The 19,861-nt window shown below is 41.7% G+C and overlaps 1 protein-coding gene across 5 annotated transcripts in view; it reads left to right on the forward strand.

Moving 5' to 3' along the window:
• The window catches only part of LOC149323386 (ephrin type-B receptor 5), a 187,820-nt gene that overhangs the window by 125,608 nt on the left and 42,351 nt on the right, over nucleotides 1-19,861 (forward strand). For all 5 annotated transcript variants that reach the window (XM_089488879.1, XM_089488877.1, XM_089488880.1 and 2 more), the window contains 2 exons: nucleotides 5,589-5,744; nucleotides 7,573-7,911. In XM_089488879.1, the coding sequence (XP_089345005.1) occupies nucleotides 5,589-5,744; nucleotides 7,573-7,911 (495 nt within the window). The remainder of the gene's footprint in view (nucleotides 1-5,588; nucleotides 5,745-7,572; nucleotides 7,912-19,861) is intronic.

Genomic DNA, 19,861 nt, shown 5'->3' on the forward strand with positions numbered 1-19,861 from the left:
TTTAAATTCCATCCTGCTGGAAGAGATTAGTCTATAATGTTCTTTTAAATGTGGACAGAGTATTCAGCTATTAAATCTCTTCTGGCAGGTTGTAAATAATAAAATAAAACAAACAATAATAATAATAAAAATAGATAAAAGGGAAAACGTGTTCCATCATGTCATGATCATTAGGTAAGGCCCTTTACAAATGGAGACTTGGGCAGTATGGCACCACATTACTTTTCTGTTGTGGCTCCTTATCTTTCAGACTTTAATCTTTGGAATTTATGAGACTGCCTTATACCCAGTTTTTGCATTCATCCTATGTTCTGCAAAATTGCTTTCTCTGGCAGCGGGTCCCAGAGGCAAAGGTCTTTTCCATCCCCGCTAGCCAAGATCTTTTTGAGATGTCAGGGTCTCTGCTTGTGGACACAAGGCATGTGCGTTCCTACAAAATGATGGTATAACCAGTCCACAGAGAAGATTGCTTGACTGAAGCTATCTCCACTGCTAGACAACATTGTTGACCTTTCTATTTTGACTGGTCTCACGTGGGCTAATTAAAGGTTCTTTACTGTACTGTTTGTTTGGTGTTGGTCTGCTAACTTTAAACAATACAATTGTTTTTCAAAGTTTCTTTTTTTAGTTCTCAATCTATAAAGGATGCTACAACTGCAGTACAATCTGATGCATGTTTACTTAGAAATAAGTGCCTTCAGGGTTTGCACGCTGGTAAATGTGGTTTTTTAAGGACTGCAGGCTTAGGTCAATCATTTATTTTGACCAATGAATTAAAACCAGATTGATCTAGAAATACTACATATACTCATGTCTAAGTCTAAAAATTTTAGTCAAAAAATTGACCCCCAAAAACCTGAGTTGACTTACCCACAAATTAATGTAAGAACTGTAAGTACCATCATCCCTTCACATTTGTGGCTTTGACTTTTGTGGACTTGATTATTCACAGATTTGAGAAATATATTATCTCTAGGAATCTCTGGCGCAGTACAGACCGCCGAAAAATGGCGGCCTGCCGGTGCCTATTTTTCCTCCAGAGGGAAGCCGTAGCCACCAAACCACGTGGCTTCCCTTCGGTGGAAAAAGAACCCGTGAAAAGTGGGTTCTTTCAAAGTTTCAGGGGCAGCGTAACAAATGCGCCATTGTAAGCACCACGCGGCAGCTTAAGTAACGCCATGTGGTGCTTACATAACAGTGGCGGCGCCCGTGTACACAGGGCACCGCCATTGTTACACCGCCCTTACGTTCTAGGATTGGGGACCATGCGGTTGCCACACGGTCCCTAACTCTAGAATTGGCCCTGGTATGCTGCTTATTGGCAGTATGTACTGGGCCTCTAGGTCTTCTAGTGCAACTCTACCAGAGATGAAAAACTAGAAATTCCAAGAGAAAACACTTCTCTGCCATTTATAGGTCTTCCAGTGCAATTCTATGGTCAACTTCTGGTGGATGTTAACCACAGACCTAGTGATTACTAAATGGATATTCTCTCAGTTTTTTTAAAAAAGGCTAGTGATTTTTTTTATTTTTGGTTTTTCCACTTTCATGGGGGTCCTGAGCCCCTAACCCCAGTGAATGTGGATGGCTCACTGTATTGTACTTTAACTCTTATTTAAAAAATGAATAATCCCTGGTGAAAGGCAAGAATGTAGTCTGTCCTGACCCCTCTGCTCTCTCATTCATACAGCCTTTAGGGTGAGCACAAACATTTATTATGTCTGCTGGAATTTTGTAAATTCTTTGGCATCATTTTCCTTTGCTTTGTCCTTTACATCATTTATCACATGCCCCTAAGTTTGACCTTTGGTTTATCCATGGGTCATATCAAAATCCATAATTTTGGCCCCCAAACCTGTCCTTGACTTATACATGATGTTGGCTTATATAGCTGGCCCTCCATATCCACAGATTCTTTATCCATGGATTCAAGCATCCATGGCTTGAAAATATTCCAAAAATATACATTCCAATAAGCAAACCTTGATTTTGCCATTTAATAATAATAATAATAGTTTATTTCTATCCCGCTTTTCCAATTCAGATCAAAGAATTAACTTTAATAGAAATACTTATAGAAACTGTGGATGGAAAAATCCTCTTACATATTCTTGTGTGTGTGTGTGAGAAGATGGATTGTGTCTTCTGAGGTCATGCCATTGCTGCAACAAGCATGTACCTTAGCTAAAAAGGGAGTGTGCCTCTTTTTCCTGTATGCATGTTTATGCAGATTGGCCTGTAATAACCAGGGGAGGTGACTACTGCAAACAGAGTTTTGAATGCTTGGGGCTCTTGTTGAATTTTGTGTTGGCCATGTGTGTCTTAGTGAAGTAATTCATAAATGAATGTATAACATGTGGGAGGGGGCTATCTGGAGAAGATGGTATCTCCCTTGTCCCAAGACTCTTCCTTCATTCTTTGTTGTGTGCCATTTGGGAGGCAGCTGTTTGGTTGTGCCCTAAATTGCCATCTTAATACAGCATTTAATTACAGTACACAAGTCTGTGAAGCTTTTCTAGCTGCTGACTAGAAAAAAATGTATTCATTTTTTTAATTCCCACTTTTCTGATCTCTTATGTCCCAGTTACGAAGAAAGAAAATGTAAGCGTCAGTTAAGAAAAGCAAAATGAAAGCTTGGTCTTTTGCCAGAAGCAGCATTTGCAAAATTGGCTCTTTTGGGGGTGGAATCATATGAACCTTCAAGGCCCATCCAGAAAGCATAGGATTTGGGAGAGCCAGGTTTTGTTTTGTTTTTTACTTCACCTTTTACCTAACTTGAAACTTTTTCTGTCTATACGTGATCCTGAACCTTTGATGTTTGTAGCCTATTTGGAAACTTCCTGGACAACATTATTTTTTGTATCCGTTATATCAAAGCTGAAAATAATTCACTCCTCTAGATGTTGTTGGACTGCAAATTTCGGCAGTCCTAGCCAGCATAGCCAGTAGTAAAGAAGGCTGGGAATGGCAGTCCAACAACACATGAGGGCCACACAGTTTTCACCACTGTTTTATATGCTATTTTCCTTTCACTAGCTCAGAGCTTACATAGCTTGCACAGGAGTTCCCAGGTGAACTTAAATTTAAGCATTGACCATATCTAGATCTGCTTGGCAGCATGACTGATATTTTCCTCTGCTGTTACCTACTCAGTTATTTGGAAACCCATTTTAAGAACTTCAAAATGTTGATCTTATCAAATATTGCCTAGGAAGGGTAAAGTTGATTTCTTTCTTTCACCTCCAAAGGTGAAAGTCATCTCTTTTTATATATGGATATTTTATACATGGATTCAAGCATCCACGGTTTGAAAATGTTCAAAAAAAGTATAAATTTCAAATATCAAACCTTGATTTTCCATTTTTATAAGGGACACCATTTTGCTATGTCATCATATTTAATGGGACTTGAGCATCCATGAACTTTATTATCCACAGGGATCTTGGAACCAAACCCCAGCATATAACAAGGGTCCACTGTATTTAGTATGAATTGTTTTCAAAATTTAATTAAAACTGATTCCAAAAACCTAAGGTTGAGATTGCAATTCTCTGCCTACTTAGATGAGAGCAGCTTTGCCAAATAGGGCATGTATATCTGAGTGGATTTCCACTGCGAATTTGGTTCATACAAATCAAAGAGGAAGAGTAGACGCAGAAGATTTGGAGACACAACTAGTAGAGGGAAAATTCATTGTATATCTATGTTTTGCATGTACATGCATCAACCAACAATCTTGTCAAAAATCCTTTTCCTTTAAAAAAAATGGCTTTACAATGTTAATATATATTAGAACATATATTTATACAAACAGATGTTAGGTACCCACTTTTTTATTTTAATAAAAGCTGTAAAAAGTAAAAGTATGGGATATTTGTTCTCAGGCTGACCAGCTCACAACTAGAGGTTCCATTTGAGTAAAAGCCATATGGGTAGAAACTCATGGTAGTTAGATAAATATTGGTTGCCTGAGGAAGGCAATGCACAATTTCCTACTACTTATGGTGTGAGTCTACATATCCTGGTTTTAAAAGATGTGAGACAACTTTCAGGTTACATATTAAAATTCCCTATGCAGTCTTGCAGAAAACAAACAGCACTCTCAATGGACTATAATTCTCAAATAATGCAGTCTTCAGCAAGACTCCTGAACAATGCTTTCTGTTGACAGCATCTTTACATATTAATTTGTAAAGTGGAAGATCCTTCAACTCTTTAACAAGCTGAAATACTAGTTTCACAGGAATCATCCAGTATCACATTGTCCCTTTCCAAATATACCTTTGCTCAGTGCATGACCCAAGGAAGAAAGCTCTTTTGATTTCTTTATCACCATCACCTCTGCAAGAACAGCTAGAATAGTCCCTTTGGCAAACAGTAGCATTAGTTAAAGTAAACTTTGGTTACACAAGACAATAGGGTCTTGTTTATTGAACAGAAACTCCAGCTTCAGTATCCTGTAAGCCTTTTGTAACAGGCAAAACTAGAAATGTCTGGCTTCAATGCAGGTTTATCAAATGTAATATGAATATTTTATGCGAAGAGCCAGCATGGTGTAGTGGTTTGTACATTGAACTATATCTCTGGACAACAGAGACTGAATCTCGGCTTGGCCATGGAAACCCACAGGCTGACCTTGAGCAAATCATACTCTCTTAGCCTCAGAAGATGGCAGTGGCTAACCCTTCCTTTGAAGAAAATTGCCAAGAAAACTCCATAATAGCTTTCCCTTAGGGTCACCATCAGTTGGAAATGACTGTAAGACACAACAACAATAACATCAAAACAGCATGTTTTATATATATAGCTGCACAGGGGTTTCTTTGCCTGTAAAAATTGTAAATAGTTGAATACTCTTTACAAGCAAACCCCCTCTGAACAATCTTGCCAAGAAAACCCGATGTTTGTCTTAGGGTCACCATAAGTCAGAAATGACTTTAAGGCACATAAGAACAATAGGAATATATGACTAAAAATGATAATGTAGGTGCATGCACCATATATGGAATATTCATCTTAAAAATGGGCTCAAAGGATTTTTAAAAAACAGTTTTGGCTTACGGCGAAAGGTTTTACAGCTGCCACTTGGTTGTGCTAACTCATGTGTCATGGTCCTGTTGGTGGCAGAGGTTGTATTATTGGCAGTTGCCCCTTTGTCTCAACCTGGAACCCAATTTTAGTTATTTATGTTGTAAATAATTCTTGCTTTTATAATTTTGTTCTTCACTTGTTTGTTTGTTTCTCGCCTTCCCTTGTATGGTATATTTTTACTTTTTCTCTTGTTGTACTCAAAGTAAGACAGATTTTCACTTTGTTTTTAGTGAGTAACATTAGACTGAAGGCTTGCATACATTTTTCTTCAGTGGTTTTTACAGTTCTGTCTTTTGTTGGTGCCAGTTCATTGGAAGGATTAATTTTGTTTGTTGGCTCCATGATAGGTTTGCCTTAGGGTCTCCATAAGTTGGAAATGACTTGAAGGCACACAACAACAAGACTAACAAAGAGAACCAAAACATGAGATTATCATTGTTGTCCTACCAAATTGTAACAGATTTTATCTTTTCCCCCAACGTCCCTTATGTATTTAGCTTGTACCATTGGCACCTTCAAAGCATTGGTAGGAGATGCTCCCTGCAGTCCCTGCCCAGCCCACAGTTACTCTTCTACTCCAGGATCCAGTGAATGTGCCTGTCTGGCTCGATACTACCGTTCATCTTCAGATATATCTGATGCTCCCTGCACCAGTAAGTACCTAAGAATGAATGGGATTAAACATTTGGGATTAATTTACCTCTCTTTCTGTTGGCCCATGCTTCCTGTGGTCCTCGCTAGCCACTTTGCATCCTCCCTTTGTCCTGGAACCAGAAATTGCTTTGTCCTAGCTTCTCCATCTTGTCTTTCTTTCCTCTACAGTTGTCCCTTCACATTTGGGACTTTGTCTTTTGCACATTTATTTGTGGTTTTGGTTAATATGTTCTCTCTTGGAATCTCTAGGTCAGTGATGGTGAACCTATGGCACGCATGCCAGAGGTGGCACTCAGAGCCCTCTCCGTGGGCACATGTGCCGTTGCCCCAGCACAGAGTTTGCCAGAGTTTGTTACTAGAAAGCCAAAGGGGCATGGCACTTTGCAATAAATAAGTGGGTTTGGGGTTGCAGTTTGGGCACTCGGCCTCTAAAAGGTTCACCATCACTGCTCTGGGTCATCCAACGCAGCTCTTCCAGAAGACGACCATAGAGTTGTGCTGGAGAACCTAGATATTCCTAGAGGAAACACTTTTCTAGGCATTGTAGGTCCACCAGCATAATTCTGTGATCAACTTCTGGCAGATGGTGACCATAGAGTTGTACTTGAGGACATGGAGATTCCTGCAGAGGTACACTTTTAGGGAAAATAATAGGTTTTTTTTTTAATTTGTGGTTTTTCCACATTCACAGTGGTCCCTCACTTCTAACCCCAGTGGATGTGGAGGGACCACTACATTAAATATCTCCTTATTCTCTCTCTTCTTCCTGCCTAGTCTCAGAGTAAGGATTGTGTTTCTTTACTCTTTCCTTTGGGACTTGCTCATTCACTGACTTATGGATCATTTTTAAAATTAAAAACAAAACAAAACAGAAGTTACAGTTGTGTGACTAATGGCAATGCATGTTTTCTCTTACAAAAGTACAATTTTCTCCCCTCTGTGGTTTGTTCATCTTATTTTAGGAATGCATCTGGGAAGCAAATGTGTGTTAGCCATGTTTAATGTTTCATACTATCTGTTTAGAATTTTCCCTTTCTGGTTATTTTGATGACCTGATACTTAGACCGTTTCTTCAAAAGCAAATAATTCTCAATGAGACAGTAAAGCATGCATATTATAACAGAATATTATAATAGAAACCAGGGTGCTTTAAAGGTAGAATATAACAATACCTTGTATGGGTCAGACAAATGCCCGGCTAGTCCAGCTATTGTTTATGACAGTCGCTGGATGTCTCTAAATAGCTCACAAGATGGACATGAAAATGACAGCATCACTCCTGTTCGTTGTTCACAGGGTTAGATAATCAGAAGTATTCTGTGCCTGGACATTAAACAGGTATATGTTAAAATGAACATCAGCCATTTTTGCCATCAGTTCTGCAGTTAGCAGAAGAAAGACCTGGTGAATTTAAAAGGGGGCAGAGCAAAAAAGGACTGCAAGATGATGGAGTGGGTTACCATTGGTGACCATAGCAGTAGTTTTTTTGCATGCATGGATTTTTTTTTTATTTTCTAGAAAGATACCTGGAATTACTCTTGTTCATTTTCTTGCAGCTGAACACTCTGCTTTGTTTGGCTGCAGCATAAACTTTTGTCACAAGCAGTTTCTGCCTTGGACTTTAAAAGCTTCTGATGAAGAGTTTTCTCAAAATGCATTGGGAGCCCTACCAATCTGCATAATGGCCTTTTCATTTCCCCCCCCTTCAGGCCCAGGCTGAGAATTCAGCTAGCCCTATTCATCTTCTTTTGCTCCTTTCTGTGCATGTTATATTTCCCCCGACTATCATCTCAGTTCTTCACAGCCTCATTTTCCACTTTTTTGTAGGTACCCCATCAGCTCCCCGTGACCTCAGCTATGAGATTATTGGGTCCAATGTCCTCCTTACCTGGCGCCTCCCTAAGGATCTAGGGGGCCGAAAGGATGTCTTCTTCAATGTCATCTGCAAGGTGTGCCCGACTGGATCACCAGGGCCTTGTGTGCGTTGTGGAGACAGTGTCCAGTTTGAGCCACGTCAGGTGGGGCTGACAGAGAGCCGGGTTCAAGTTTCCAACCTCCTGGCCCGTGTGCAGTACACCTTTGAGATCCAAGCTGTCAACCTTGTGACAGAGCTGAGTCCAGATGCTCCGCAGTATGCTTCCATCAATGTTAGCACCAGCCAGTCAGGTGAGAAATTGCTTTCTTTCCACTTTGTTTAGTGCTCACTTAATCTTCTGATTTAACCCATTCCCTTTTGCTGCCGCTGTTCAGATATGGCCCTTCTATGCAGCAAGACAAAAAGTGTAGTGCCTCAAGTATTGCATTACATATGGTAGTGTAGGAGGCAGCTAGCCTGAGCCATGTGCCACAGTCCCATGAAGGAAGATGCTGGAGAACTTTGTTTGCTCCACATCTTCAAGCAAACAGTCACCTAGTTTGGACTACCTGGACTGACTTACAGATTGGGATACATCTTGTGACACAGAAAAGAGGGGAGAAGCATGGGCTGTTGGCCTTGGCAATATGGCAGTGCTGCCTAGCTTGTGGTGCTGAGCACATCTGGCAGTGCACTGAGATTATATATTTTTAATCTTCCTTCCTTTTTTGGGAAGTGCTCCCAACACTGAAGGAGGAGGACAACACAGCTTTGCCAGAACAACACAGGGAAGTTCTTCTGACAGAGTGGCATAGTGGGCAAACTTTACTGATGTTCATATCCTCCCCCTGCTGAAAAAAATGGGAAATGGGGGAAGGTGTCTCAAAGAGACCTGTGAAGATAGATCTAATGTTCTGGTTGAGGCCAAAATATGAAGTACTTTGAATACTAAAACCCTACACAAACGCTATTATCATGGTGGGGGCCAACCAGATTTTCTCTCACATGTATTAAAATGTTTTGGATTGATCCTGCTGGTATTCTCCCTTTAGATTCTCAAACCACTATATTATATACCACTACCACCACCATCACTACTGCTACCATTTTTATAATATTTTCATGTGTTCAGTGTTTCATGAGAATTTTATCCAGATGAAATCACAGGAATGTTATCTATCTTATCTAAAATCACTTCCTCAATGTCAGAGGGGGACTCTGAAATTTTGTGAGGGCGAAATAACATTGAGAAAGATAGCACAATATACAGTCGGCCCTTCTTATACATGGATTTTTTAATACACGAATGCAAGCATCCACGGTTTGAAAATGTTCAAAAAAAGTATAAATTTCAAATATCAAACCTTGATTTTCTATTTTTTATAGGGGACACCATTTTGCAATGTCATTATATTTAATGGGACTTGAGTATCCATGGATTTTGTTATCCACGGGGGATTCTGGAACCAAATCCCAGCGTATAACAAGGGTCCACTGTAATGGTTTGAGCATTGGACTATGACCCTGGAGACCAGGGTTTGATTCTCCCCTTAGCCCTGGAAACCCAATGGGTGACCTTGAGTGAGTCACACATTCTCAGCCTGAGAAAACCCCATGATAGTTTTGCCTTAGGTTTGCCATAAATCAGGAACGACTTGAAGGGACACAACATACCAACAACAATAAATAACACTGAATCACCATACAGGTGTACAGAGATGTTATGAAGATGACAACAATCCTGTTAAGTAATCTGGGGCTATTAACTTCCTCCTACCCCATATTTCTGTTTTATGGGAACTGAGGCATCAATGGCCACCATGTGCATCAATGGCAGAAACAAGATGTAAATCAAGGAGTTCCTGCCTCTCATCTACTGTGCTAAAACCACTCTCACTGCGACCCTTTTTTGCTACATTCTTTATTGTCTGCAGTTTTAAAGAGACTCTTCAAGTCATTACCTTCCTCAAATAGACATTTTCCCTCATTCTCTTTGGCAAAGATAACAGGTTTAGCAAATGCAGGTTTAGAAAATGGGCAGAAAGAAGATGTCATCAGAATCAGGAGTTAGCCTGGAGGGGACAGGAAGGGAGGAGGTAGTCAGCCATCTGGGTTGGGGAGGCAGGTGCTTTGCTAAGACAGATAGGATCCCCTGTCAGGGTTTGGCGGCAGGGGGGAGGGCTCTGAACATCAAGCCCAGTGCAGGAACTGAGGGGTTGTTCTCACTAGGTGAAACCCCGCGTTCTGAATCGAATCCAAGGAGTGGCGTTCCTATTAGGATCCGATTTAAACCTAGAACGGTTCTAGAGCAACCCGCAATCGTCCCCACTACAAATCGAATTGTAGAGCGGAATCAAATTTTGAATCGAGTTTTCCTCATTTAACGCGTGTTAAAAAAACACTAGGGTCCGACCTACGTTTTTCCATTGATTCGATTTAGGAACCGGAGCATTTAAATAGGAACGACAGCCTTTGAAATCGCGTTAGATGAATGGGAGGAGCGGAGTGCGATGGGGCTGTCCTTGGGGGAGTTGCCCTTTCTGTCCCCATCCGTCTGGCTGTCGCCATTTTTGCTTCCCTCACCCCTTTGTCCGCTGTGGTCTTTCAATAAGAGATAAGGATTATTTTTATTTTTTATTTTAATGGTTTACAGGCGCTTAATCTCTTCAGCGCTTTAAACACCTGAAGTCCCGGCTGCTCAAGGCTTCCCCCGGTGGATTGCAACCTCCCCTCTGTGTGGGGAGAGCCCATTTCTAACGGAGGAGAGGCAGGGAAGGGATGGCTCCTCGCGAGGAGACATCTGATCTCGCCCAGGCAGGGAAGGGCTTTAATCAATGGGGGGGGGGGATAGAGCCTTTCTCTCTCCCTTTCTCAAATGGAATCTGCCTTCTCCTCCAACCCTGGAAAGAGAATCTTTGGGAAGAGTGCTCCCTCCCTGCTTTTCCAGCAGCCTCCTTCATTGATCTCTGTGCTCTCTGAAGGGATTCTCCCTGGCTGTCTTGGGAGACAGGATGCTGCCCTCCAAAACCTATCCCATAGTTCCTCTGGAAAGAGCTTCGCTTTTTGCCAGAAGCCTCCTTCATTGATCTCTGTGCTCTCTGAAGGGATTCTCCCATAGTTCCTCTGGAAAGAGCTTCGCTTTGCCAGAAGCCTCTCCCATTGATCTCTGTGCTCTCTGAAGGGATTCTCCCTGGCTGTCTTTTGGGAGACATGAAGAGGGGATGCTGTCATGGAAAAGCTATCCCATAGTTCCTCTGGAAAGAGCCTGGGTTTCCTAAATTCGCTTTCCTAAATTCGCTAAATTCACAAACAGTCAATGAAATGGAAACGATGCCAAAAGATAAATCGCTTCCAAATATTCCGGATTAACGTTACGTCATTCTGACGTACTATTGATTGACAGCTCCAAATAAGGTATGGAGGAGAAGAATCGCTTTATTTAAACACCGATTTCATGCCAAGTAGGAACGCTTGCAGGTAAAAACTTCGATTTAAATAACCAGATGGGAACGATGAACAAAGCGATTCGGATAGCGGGATAAGAACAGTGTTATTTTGAATCGATTTTATTAAAAACGTTGTATTTTAAATCGTTTCAAATCTTAAGTGGGAACAACCCCAAAGAATTCTTGTGCACCTTCTTGAATTCTGTGGCTTTATCTGTGGCTTTATCTGCATTCCCCACAGTTTATGGAACAATGTAGTGCAGAAGCACATTAAGAGGAGTGGGGAGTGAGGTGGGGAAATGGTACTGCAAATATCCATGCTTAGCCACTCCCAGAACATTTCATATTTTTTTATTTTGCTTTTTGAACAAGTGTCATTAACTTTTTTTGTTTTGCTAGAACCACAAAAATTCCTCACAGCAGTTCAATTATACAATCTTTTGTATAGTTTAATTGCAAGAATATGGGACATTCGGCAATAATTCTGATCTTAATAATTCTTATGCTGTTATCTGTGCTGCTGAAAGTGGAGGAGGATTTACGATTCAGCTTAAGGTGTAAACTCCTAACATATTTAGAACTCCTGGGTATTGTGCACAACCCCAAGAAAAATAAGTGGTGGTTTATACAGTCTTCACATATATATATATATATATATATATATATATATATATTCCTTTAATAATGAATAAATGCGCATTTCTGGACAGTTTAGTGGCTTTGCATACTGACTGTTGTTGTAAACAACTAATTTGCTCAGTATGGCAGCTATTTAGTCACAAATCGCTTTTTGAAAGGCAGTTTGAGTATATTGAAAAATACAAAAGAAACCACAGCACCTTTTCTTTAAATCATGCCAGTATTTGACATATATATTTTTACTCTATCCAGAGGCCATGGAATCTCATAACAAATTTGAGGAACATTGGATTCTTCCTTATATGAAGTCAGGCTAGTCTACCTCAGTACAGTTGGCCCTTGGTATCCACAGATTTTTTATCTAGAGATTCAAGTATCCCCAGCTTAAAAATATTTCAAAAATATATAAATTCCAAAAAATAAACCTTGATTTTGCCATTGTATATAAGGGCCATCATTTTACTATGCCATTATATTTAATGGGACTTGAGCATCCACAGATTATGGTATTCATGGGGAAATCTGGAATCAAACCTCAGCAGATACCAAGTGCCCACTGCAAACAACAACAACAACAACCCATTATATTTAATTGGACTTGAGCAGCCATAGATTTTGGTATCCACTTGGGAACCTGGAACCAAACTCCAGGGGATACCAAGGGACCACTGTATGCTCTACATTGAGTGTCAGTGGTCTCTTCTGAGTGTCAAATTTACAGTCGGCCCTCCATATCCATGGATTCTTTATCCATGAATTTAACCATTCACGATTTGAAAATATTTTTTAAAAATATAAATTCCAAAAAACAAATCTCGATTTTGCCTTTTATATAGGGGACACCATTTTACTATGCCTTTGTATTTATTGGGACTTGAGCATCCACAGATTTTCGATATCCATGGAGGGTCCTGGAACCAAATCCCAGCGGATACCAAGGGCCCATTGTACTTCTTTCTCAGTCCTTCCTGAAGATGCTGCAGTCTGAATCTGGAGCTTTCTGCACACCAGATCAGGTGTTCCACCACTGCACTGCTGTCCCTTGCCTCTTCCTGACTGAAATATAAAATTATTTTATTGAACATACAATATGTACAAATGATTTTGATCACCACTGAAATTTTACTGCCACTTTTGAGGCTGATTTAAGCATATTTCTAATGATAGAGTACAGGTGGTCCACAACAGTAGAGTGAATTCATCTAGCAAAAATCACACTTCTGCTTTTGTGGATAAATGAGTCAAATATAACTTTGTTGTTGTGTGCCTTCAGGTCATTTTCAACTTATGGCGCCCCTAAGGCAAACCTATCATGGATTTTTCTCAGCAGGATTTGTTCAAAGGAGGTTTGCCATGGCCTTCCCCTGAGGCTGAGAGCATGTCACTTGCCCAAGGTCACCCAGTGGGTTTCATGGGCTGAGCCGGGATTCGAACCTTGGTCTCAAGATACGTAGTCCAACATTGAAACCACTACACCACATTGGTTCCAAGCATAACATACTAAGGGAGTGTTCTCACTGGCTTATACTCCGTGTTACAAATCGAATCCAAGGTACATCGTTCCTATTAGAAACCAAATTAAGTTTAGAACAGTTCTAGAGCAACCCGCAATCGTTCCCACTAAAATGCGATTCGTCAATCGGATTTTAATTAAATCCGTGTTAAAGGCTTATAACCCGTGTTAAAAAAATAGAAGGGTCGAACCTACATTTTTTCCTTGATTCGGGATAGGATTCGGAGTATGTAAATAGGAACGTTTCGGCCTTTGAATCGGGTCATCTGGATGGGAGGAGCGGAGCGCGATGGGCTGGCCTGGGGGTGTAACCCTCTTTGGTCTCTTTCTGCATCGCCAGCGCCATTTTCTTGCATTCGCATAATAGCCTTTCCTCCGGTGGATTGCAACCTCCCCTCTGCTCCTCTTTCATAAACCGACATGTGAGGAGAGCCATTGAACACCATTTTTAACTATTCTTTCTTTTTCACCTCTGCCTGAGCAACAGATGGGCTTTGGAGGACAGCCCAGAGATTTAATGGGGCAGCCAAAGTGAATTTGGGGAATTCATGGCTCCCAAGACTGCCCATTCTATTCTATTTCAGTCTGTTTAGCCAGTGTTTAAATCTCTCTGTTCTATCCATCCATCTGTATGTATCCTGTCTGTCTCTCTGTCTGTCCAACCATATATGTATCTATCTACCCATATACATCTATACATCCATCCATCCATCCATCCATCCATCCATCCATCTGCCCATTCAATATACTTGTTCAGTACATCTGTCTGCCTGTCCAACCATGTATCTGTATATCTATCTATCCATACATCCGTCTGTCTGTCTGTCTGTCTGTCTGTCTGTCTGTCTATCTGACTATCCCATCTACCTAGCCAGACTATCTTTCCATCTGTCTGTCTATCTATCTATCTATCTATCTATCTATCTATCTATCTATCCGGTCTATCTCTCTGTCTAGCCAATGTACCTATCTAATTAGTCTGTCTGCATGTCTCTCTCTCTCTCTTTCTCATAGCATAGTAATCGCCAGCGTGTTGAAAGGGGTTTGAGCTCTGGATTATGACTCTTTGGTCACCTTGGGCCAGTCACACTCTCTCAGCCTCTGGTGATGGCAAAAGCCTGCTTACTGGAATCCTATTCTATTACTCACTATTCTTAGAAAGCTCTGCAGTGATTGATATTTATACTGTTTGATACTGATGTGGTGGTTTTCTATAGGAGATTTTCAATGTTTATGTCAATAAAAAAGACTTATGCTTTGTTTATATGTTTTATTCTTAGGTCATGGCCAGTTTTGCAGAGTTAGGATTTCCTCAAGTTGTTGGAGCAATTGATGGGTGCCATATCAAAATCATTGCTCCTGGTCATCAGGGTGCGCAATCTTTCCCAAAGATTCTCTCACCGTGGGGCGGACAAAGCGAATTTAGGGAACCGAAGCTCTTTCCAGAGGAACTATGGGATGGGTTTCGCAGGAAATCCCTGCTTCATGGCTCCCAAGACAGCCCAGGGAGCACTCTTCCCCAAAGAGTCTCTCCCCATGGGGCGGCCAAAGCGAATTTAGGGAACCGAAGCTCTTTCCTGTGTCTCCCCAGATTGGGAAAGAGAGATGGAAAGGCTCTCCCCACACAGAGAGAGGAGGTTGCAATGGGGGGGGGGGGAATAGAGCCTTTCCATCTCTCTTTCCCAAACGGAATCTGCCTTCTCCTTCAACCCTGGAAAGAGAATCTTTGGGAAGAGTGCTCCCATCCCATAGTTCCTCTGGAAGCAGCTTTCCCTAAATTCGCTTTGCCTGCAGCCTCCCCCAGCCTGGGGTCTTTTTCCAAGGCAGCAACTGCTTTGGGGAGGCAGTTTTCTCTCCCTCAACCATCCTTCCCCACAAATAATTGCAGGACTCAGCACTTTAAGCGCCTCCTCATTGGCTCTTTTATAACAAACCGCGAAATTTAAAAGTGACGTTATGATGACGGTGCTTTGATTGACAGCCCCAAAATGGTGAGTGGGAACGAAATAAGGCTAAAACCGGTTTATATAAACACCGTTTTATTTGAATAGGAACAAAAGAGGATCACTTAAAGCGAATCAGTTGGTAAATGAGAACGAAGAAAAAAAAAAGCGATTCGGAACGCGGGATAAGACCAGGGTTATTTTGAATCGATTTAACTGATACTGGTGTATTTTAAAGCGTTGTAAATTGCAAGTGGGAACACCCCCTAAAGATGCAAGAAAGTCTAAATACCTGGGAAGGAAAAGAGGCAGATTTCTCACATTTCTAGTGGGAAAATACACAAGAAGGAAGAAGTACAATTCAGGATAGGTTTTCCCCCTCTGTCTCCTGCTTCTAACACATTTGTCTTCTCCTCTGCTGCTTTTCAGTTTCTCTTCTCTCTCACCTTTCTCATTTGCCTTCCCTGTGTCACAGTTGTTCTCCTTCTTCTCCCAGTTGCTTTGTCTTGTCTCTTCCTTTCCCTGTATCTTTTCAGTTCCCATCAGTTTCTATCCTTGGCAGCCCGTATTTCAAATAATTTTAGAACAAATGTTACAGCGATGTACAGCCTGTCTTGTCTCTGAACAGAAAGCATATGAGAGGTTGACAAAAAGTAAAAATATGTGAACTGCTAGTCTGTCTGAATTTCTGCAGTTTAGTCTCTAGGTCTGGACAAAGCCAGAAGCCTTTCTTAAATGTCAGAAAGTCAAGCACTGCTAGTTACTGCTGAAGTTCAGTTATGGTTGCAGCTAAGTGTTGTGCCATCCCACAAGAGTCCTGGAGAAAGGCAGCTGTAGAGTAACATTTCAGATATCGTTTGTGAAGAGGTAATGGCTATGAAAGAAATAGAAAAGCCCCTAAAATGCAAAGATATACAACTCAGCACAAAAGTTAGAATCATACAAGCTGTTGTATTCCTTATTACCATGTATGGATGTGAGAGCTGGGCAGTTAAGGAAGAAAATAGGAGGAAAATAAACTCATTTAAGATGTGGTGCTGGAGAAGAGTGCTGAGGATTCTATGGGCAGGGTCAAGCAAATGGGTCCTAGAGCACATCAAGCCAGAAATCTCCCTGGAAGCCAAGATGATTACATTGAGACTGTCATACTTTGGCCACATCATGAGAAGGCATGACACATTGGAAAAAACAATAATGCTAGGAAAGATGGAGGGAAGCAGAAAGAGAGGGAGACCCCATACCAGATGGATGAACTCATATTACTTTGAAATAAAACTCATTTAAATTCACCTCAAAACAGTGGCGTCCCTGCCCAGGTGTCACCCGGTATGTGGAGGTGGGGCATTTGGGGTTGGGGCCATAAGGGAATTCCCTCATTTCACTGACACAGCACATAGAATGGCACTGCGGCAGCGAGGTGAGGGTTGTGCTCAGTCCTCTCAGCAGCTCCCCACCTTCGAGTCCCATGTGGCCATTGGTCCTGGAAGATAGCCACCTCCCCCTCAAGCTTTCTGGGTTCCACGGGGCCATGGCTGCATGGAAACTGGAAGGCAGCCGCCTGCTCCCCCTGGTGTGTACTATCCCATCGGGTGACACCCCCTCCTCTGGCATGTCACCCGGTGCAGTCTGCAGAAAAAAAATTAAGGAGAATTTTTAAAAAGGCAGGAACAGAATGGATAAACACACATGAAAATGACTAGGGGGTTGTCTTATTCTTGTTGTGTGTGCTGGCCAAATGGCCGTAATAAAGTTATTATTATTTATTATTCTTGTTGTGTGCCTTTAGGTTGTTTCTGACTTATGGTTGCCCTAAGGCTAACCTGTTATAGGGTTTTCTTGGCAAGTTTTGTTGCAAGGAGGTTTGTCTTTGCCTTCCCATGAGGCTGAGAGACTGTGGCTTGTCTAAGATCACCAAGTGGGTTTCCATGGCTGAGTGGGGAATTGAACTCCAGAGTTGCAGTCCCACACTCAAACTGCTACACCATGCTGCTCTTGTAGTGGGCCAAATAAAATGTCTTCCCCAGTCTCCTTGATGGGGCATCCAGACAATGCAGGGCTCAATCCAAGCAATATCTGGTTACTTCAGCACCAAACTCCCTTAGAAAGGTTTTAAAAACTTCACTATTTGCTCCGGATCTTCCTGGAATTGGGGCATTGGGTGATTGTTTGCAATGCGTTCCGCTGTGCAACAGCATATCGTTCACTCCGAGGCACCCAAACATGTGTTTGAAACCGGACATCTCATTCTGACATCAGAGCAAGCAATTTGCTGTGATGGCCACAGATCGACCATAGAAACCAATTGGGTGACCTTGGGCAAGTCACACTTTCTCAGCCTCAAGGGAAGGCAATGGCAAGCCTTCTCTGAACAAATCTTGCCAAGAAAACCCCATGATAGGTTCGCTTTAAGAAATGATTTTAAATCACACAAGAACAACAGCATTTTCTAGCCAAGGTCAAACTAAGGGAGCATGGGTATATCTCTGTGTGCACCCTAATTTTTAAGCGATAGCTCTGTTGATTAATTTCAATCTAAAAAGAAGGGGTCTTATAGTTTACCATTTTATTTCAGTATACATTTTCATGTATAATCCATTTCTTCAGAAGCAACTGTATTATTTTCCAAGCACAATCTTCTAGAAAACACTTAAGAGTACCCTCAAGCTTTTTCTCCTTCCACATCCCAAAGGCACAGACATACCTTTGGGGAGGTATGCAGATAGAAGCAGGTAATCGCTTTCCCAGTGTGTAGTGTCCCAGTATTTCTAGTAGGAAAGTGTTGCTGCAGATGCCATTCACATGTAAGAAAAACACAGCAGTTCAGTATTTTCCTGGATAAGTGAGATATTGGAATGAAAATACCCATTATTCTATGTTTCACATTTGAGCCCAAGCTCAACACCTATATCCAACCCCAAGAAGATAGCAAGAATGAAAAACTGAAATATCAATCTTGTAGACTGAAATAACCCTTGTTCATATTATACTAGGTTTCAAACCTGAAGTCCAAGCTGGCTCTTTTACTTGTTTGAGGAGAGGAAGGGTGTGTATATGAACAATTTAAAACAGAATATAGTGCAAACTGTGAAGCTGTGTATCTTGAATGTTGTATTTTACTAGTAATTTGTTTTAGTCAGAAATGATGTAGTAAGGGGAGAATAAGGTTTAATAAATCACGCAATCATTTCCTGGACTTTTTTGAAAAGTGCTACAAAGATATAAATTGGTTTTGTGTGTTGTCAGGACTGGAACTATCAGTATCCATAACAGAAATCTAGAGTACAGATTCTCTAACCTGAGGTCTTTCTAGTCAGGAACGGAAACTAGAGATTCCTTTGGGGGCTGAAACATAATATGAAGTATAAGGTTTGTTGTTGTTGTTGTTGTTGTGTATTTTCAAGTTGTTTCCAACTTGATAGGCAACCCTATCATGGGTTTTCTGGGTGAGATTTGTTCAGAGGAGGTTTGCCATTGCCTTCCTCTGGGATTGAGAGTTGTGACTTACCCAGAGTCACCCAGTTGATTTTATGGCCAAGCAGGAATCAAGCCTTGGTCTCCAGAGTCATAATCCAACACTCAAACCACTATGCTATGCCACTCTATTATGTAAATGAGCCTGCAGAGATACCAATTTTGAGTATAGTCAATCCAGAGACTGATGTTGTCTCTTTCTGTTCCTTTTGGTACCCAGAGAGATGTTAGACTTAGTGTTGTACTGTTCAGTGGGTAGCCCCAACCTCAGATCATGATATTTCCAGTTTAAGGCTCTATTCTCTGGCATATACAGTTTCTCTGGTACAGTCAGCTCTCCGTATCCATAGATTCCTTATCCATGGATTCAAGCATCCACAGCTTGAAACTATTCCAAAAATTTATAAATTGCAAAAAGCAACCCTTGATTTTGCCATTTTACTACCCCGCTGCATATAATGGGACTTCAGCAGCCACAGATTTCGGTATCCACGGGAGGTCATGGAGTCAAACCCCAGCGGATGCCAGGGGCCCACTGTAGTTCTTTCTCACCTTCCTTTCCCCACCTTTTGCCAGGGAAAAAGTGACTAGCCAAGCTTGTGAGGGATTTCTCGTCCTGCCAGTAGCAATCTACCATTCCTGGTGTCTGTTTCCAAAAGTGTGAAAAGGTTCAATTTTTGATGGGGGCTCTTTTGGCTGTACGAGGGAAGCAAATCTCTCATACTGCCAAGGAGTCTGGAGAGACCAGGAGAGCCAACAGTCTCCTCTATGGCGCTATGGTGCCTATTGGGCCCTCATTGTGGTCAGGTTCTTCTTTGTGTGCTGTTTTCTCCCCAGCCTCTATTCTCTTCCCGGAGATCATTAGGAGTGAGCTTGAGATGAGCTGTCCTCGATTCGTAGTGACAGCTCACGCTAACGAGGCCTCTGTGCTTCCATCACATGGTCCCAGCTCACCCCCCCTCTTCTCTTCATCCCCCTTGGCAGCTTTTCAATTGAGCTTAGCTTCCCCCCCCCCCTCCCCCCGATTACACATATATTTGGGAGGACTTTGCTTAGGCTTGGAGGAAGAAAGGATAAAGGGAAAGGGGAGGGATGTGGATGACAAGAAGAGGGAAACCCTTTTAAATGGACGGCAGTATCGGTCATAAGGAGAGCCTTTGGACCAGATCCAAGGTGCTGGTTTACTGGCCCGACAATTCAGGAATGCAGACCCTTTCCCTGTTTGTCCCCAGTTGTCCCAAAGTGCTGG

The sequence above is a fragment of the Sceloporus occidentalis genome, unplaced genomic scaffold (assembly GCF_023333645.1).
Source record: "Sceloporus occidentalis isolate IW3139 unplaced genomic scaffold, rSceOcc1.0.p SCAF_1, whole genome shotgun sequence".
NCBI classification, from domain to species: domain Eukaryota; kingdom Metazoa; phylum Chordata; class Lepidosauria; order Squamata; family Phrynosomatidae; genus Sceloporus; species Sceloporus occidentalis.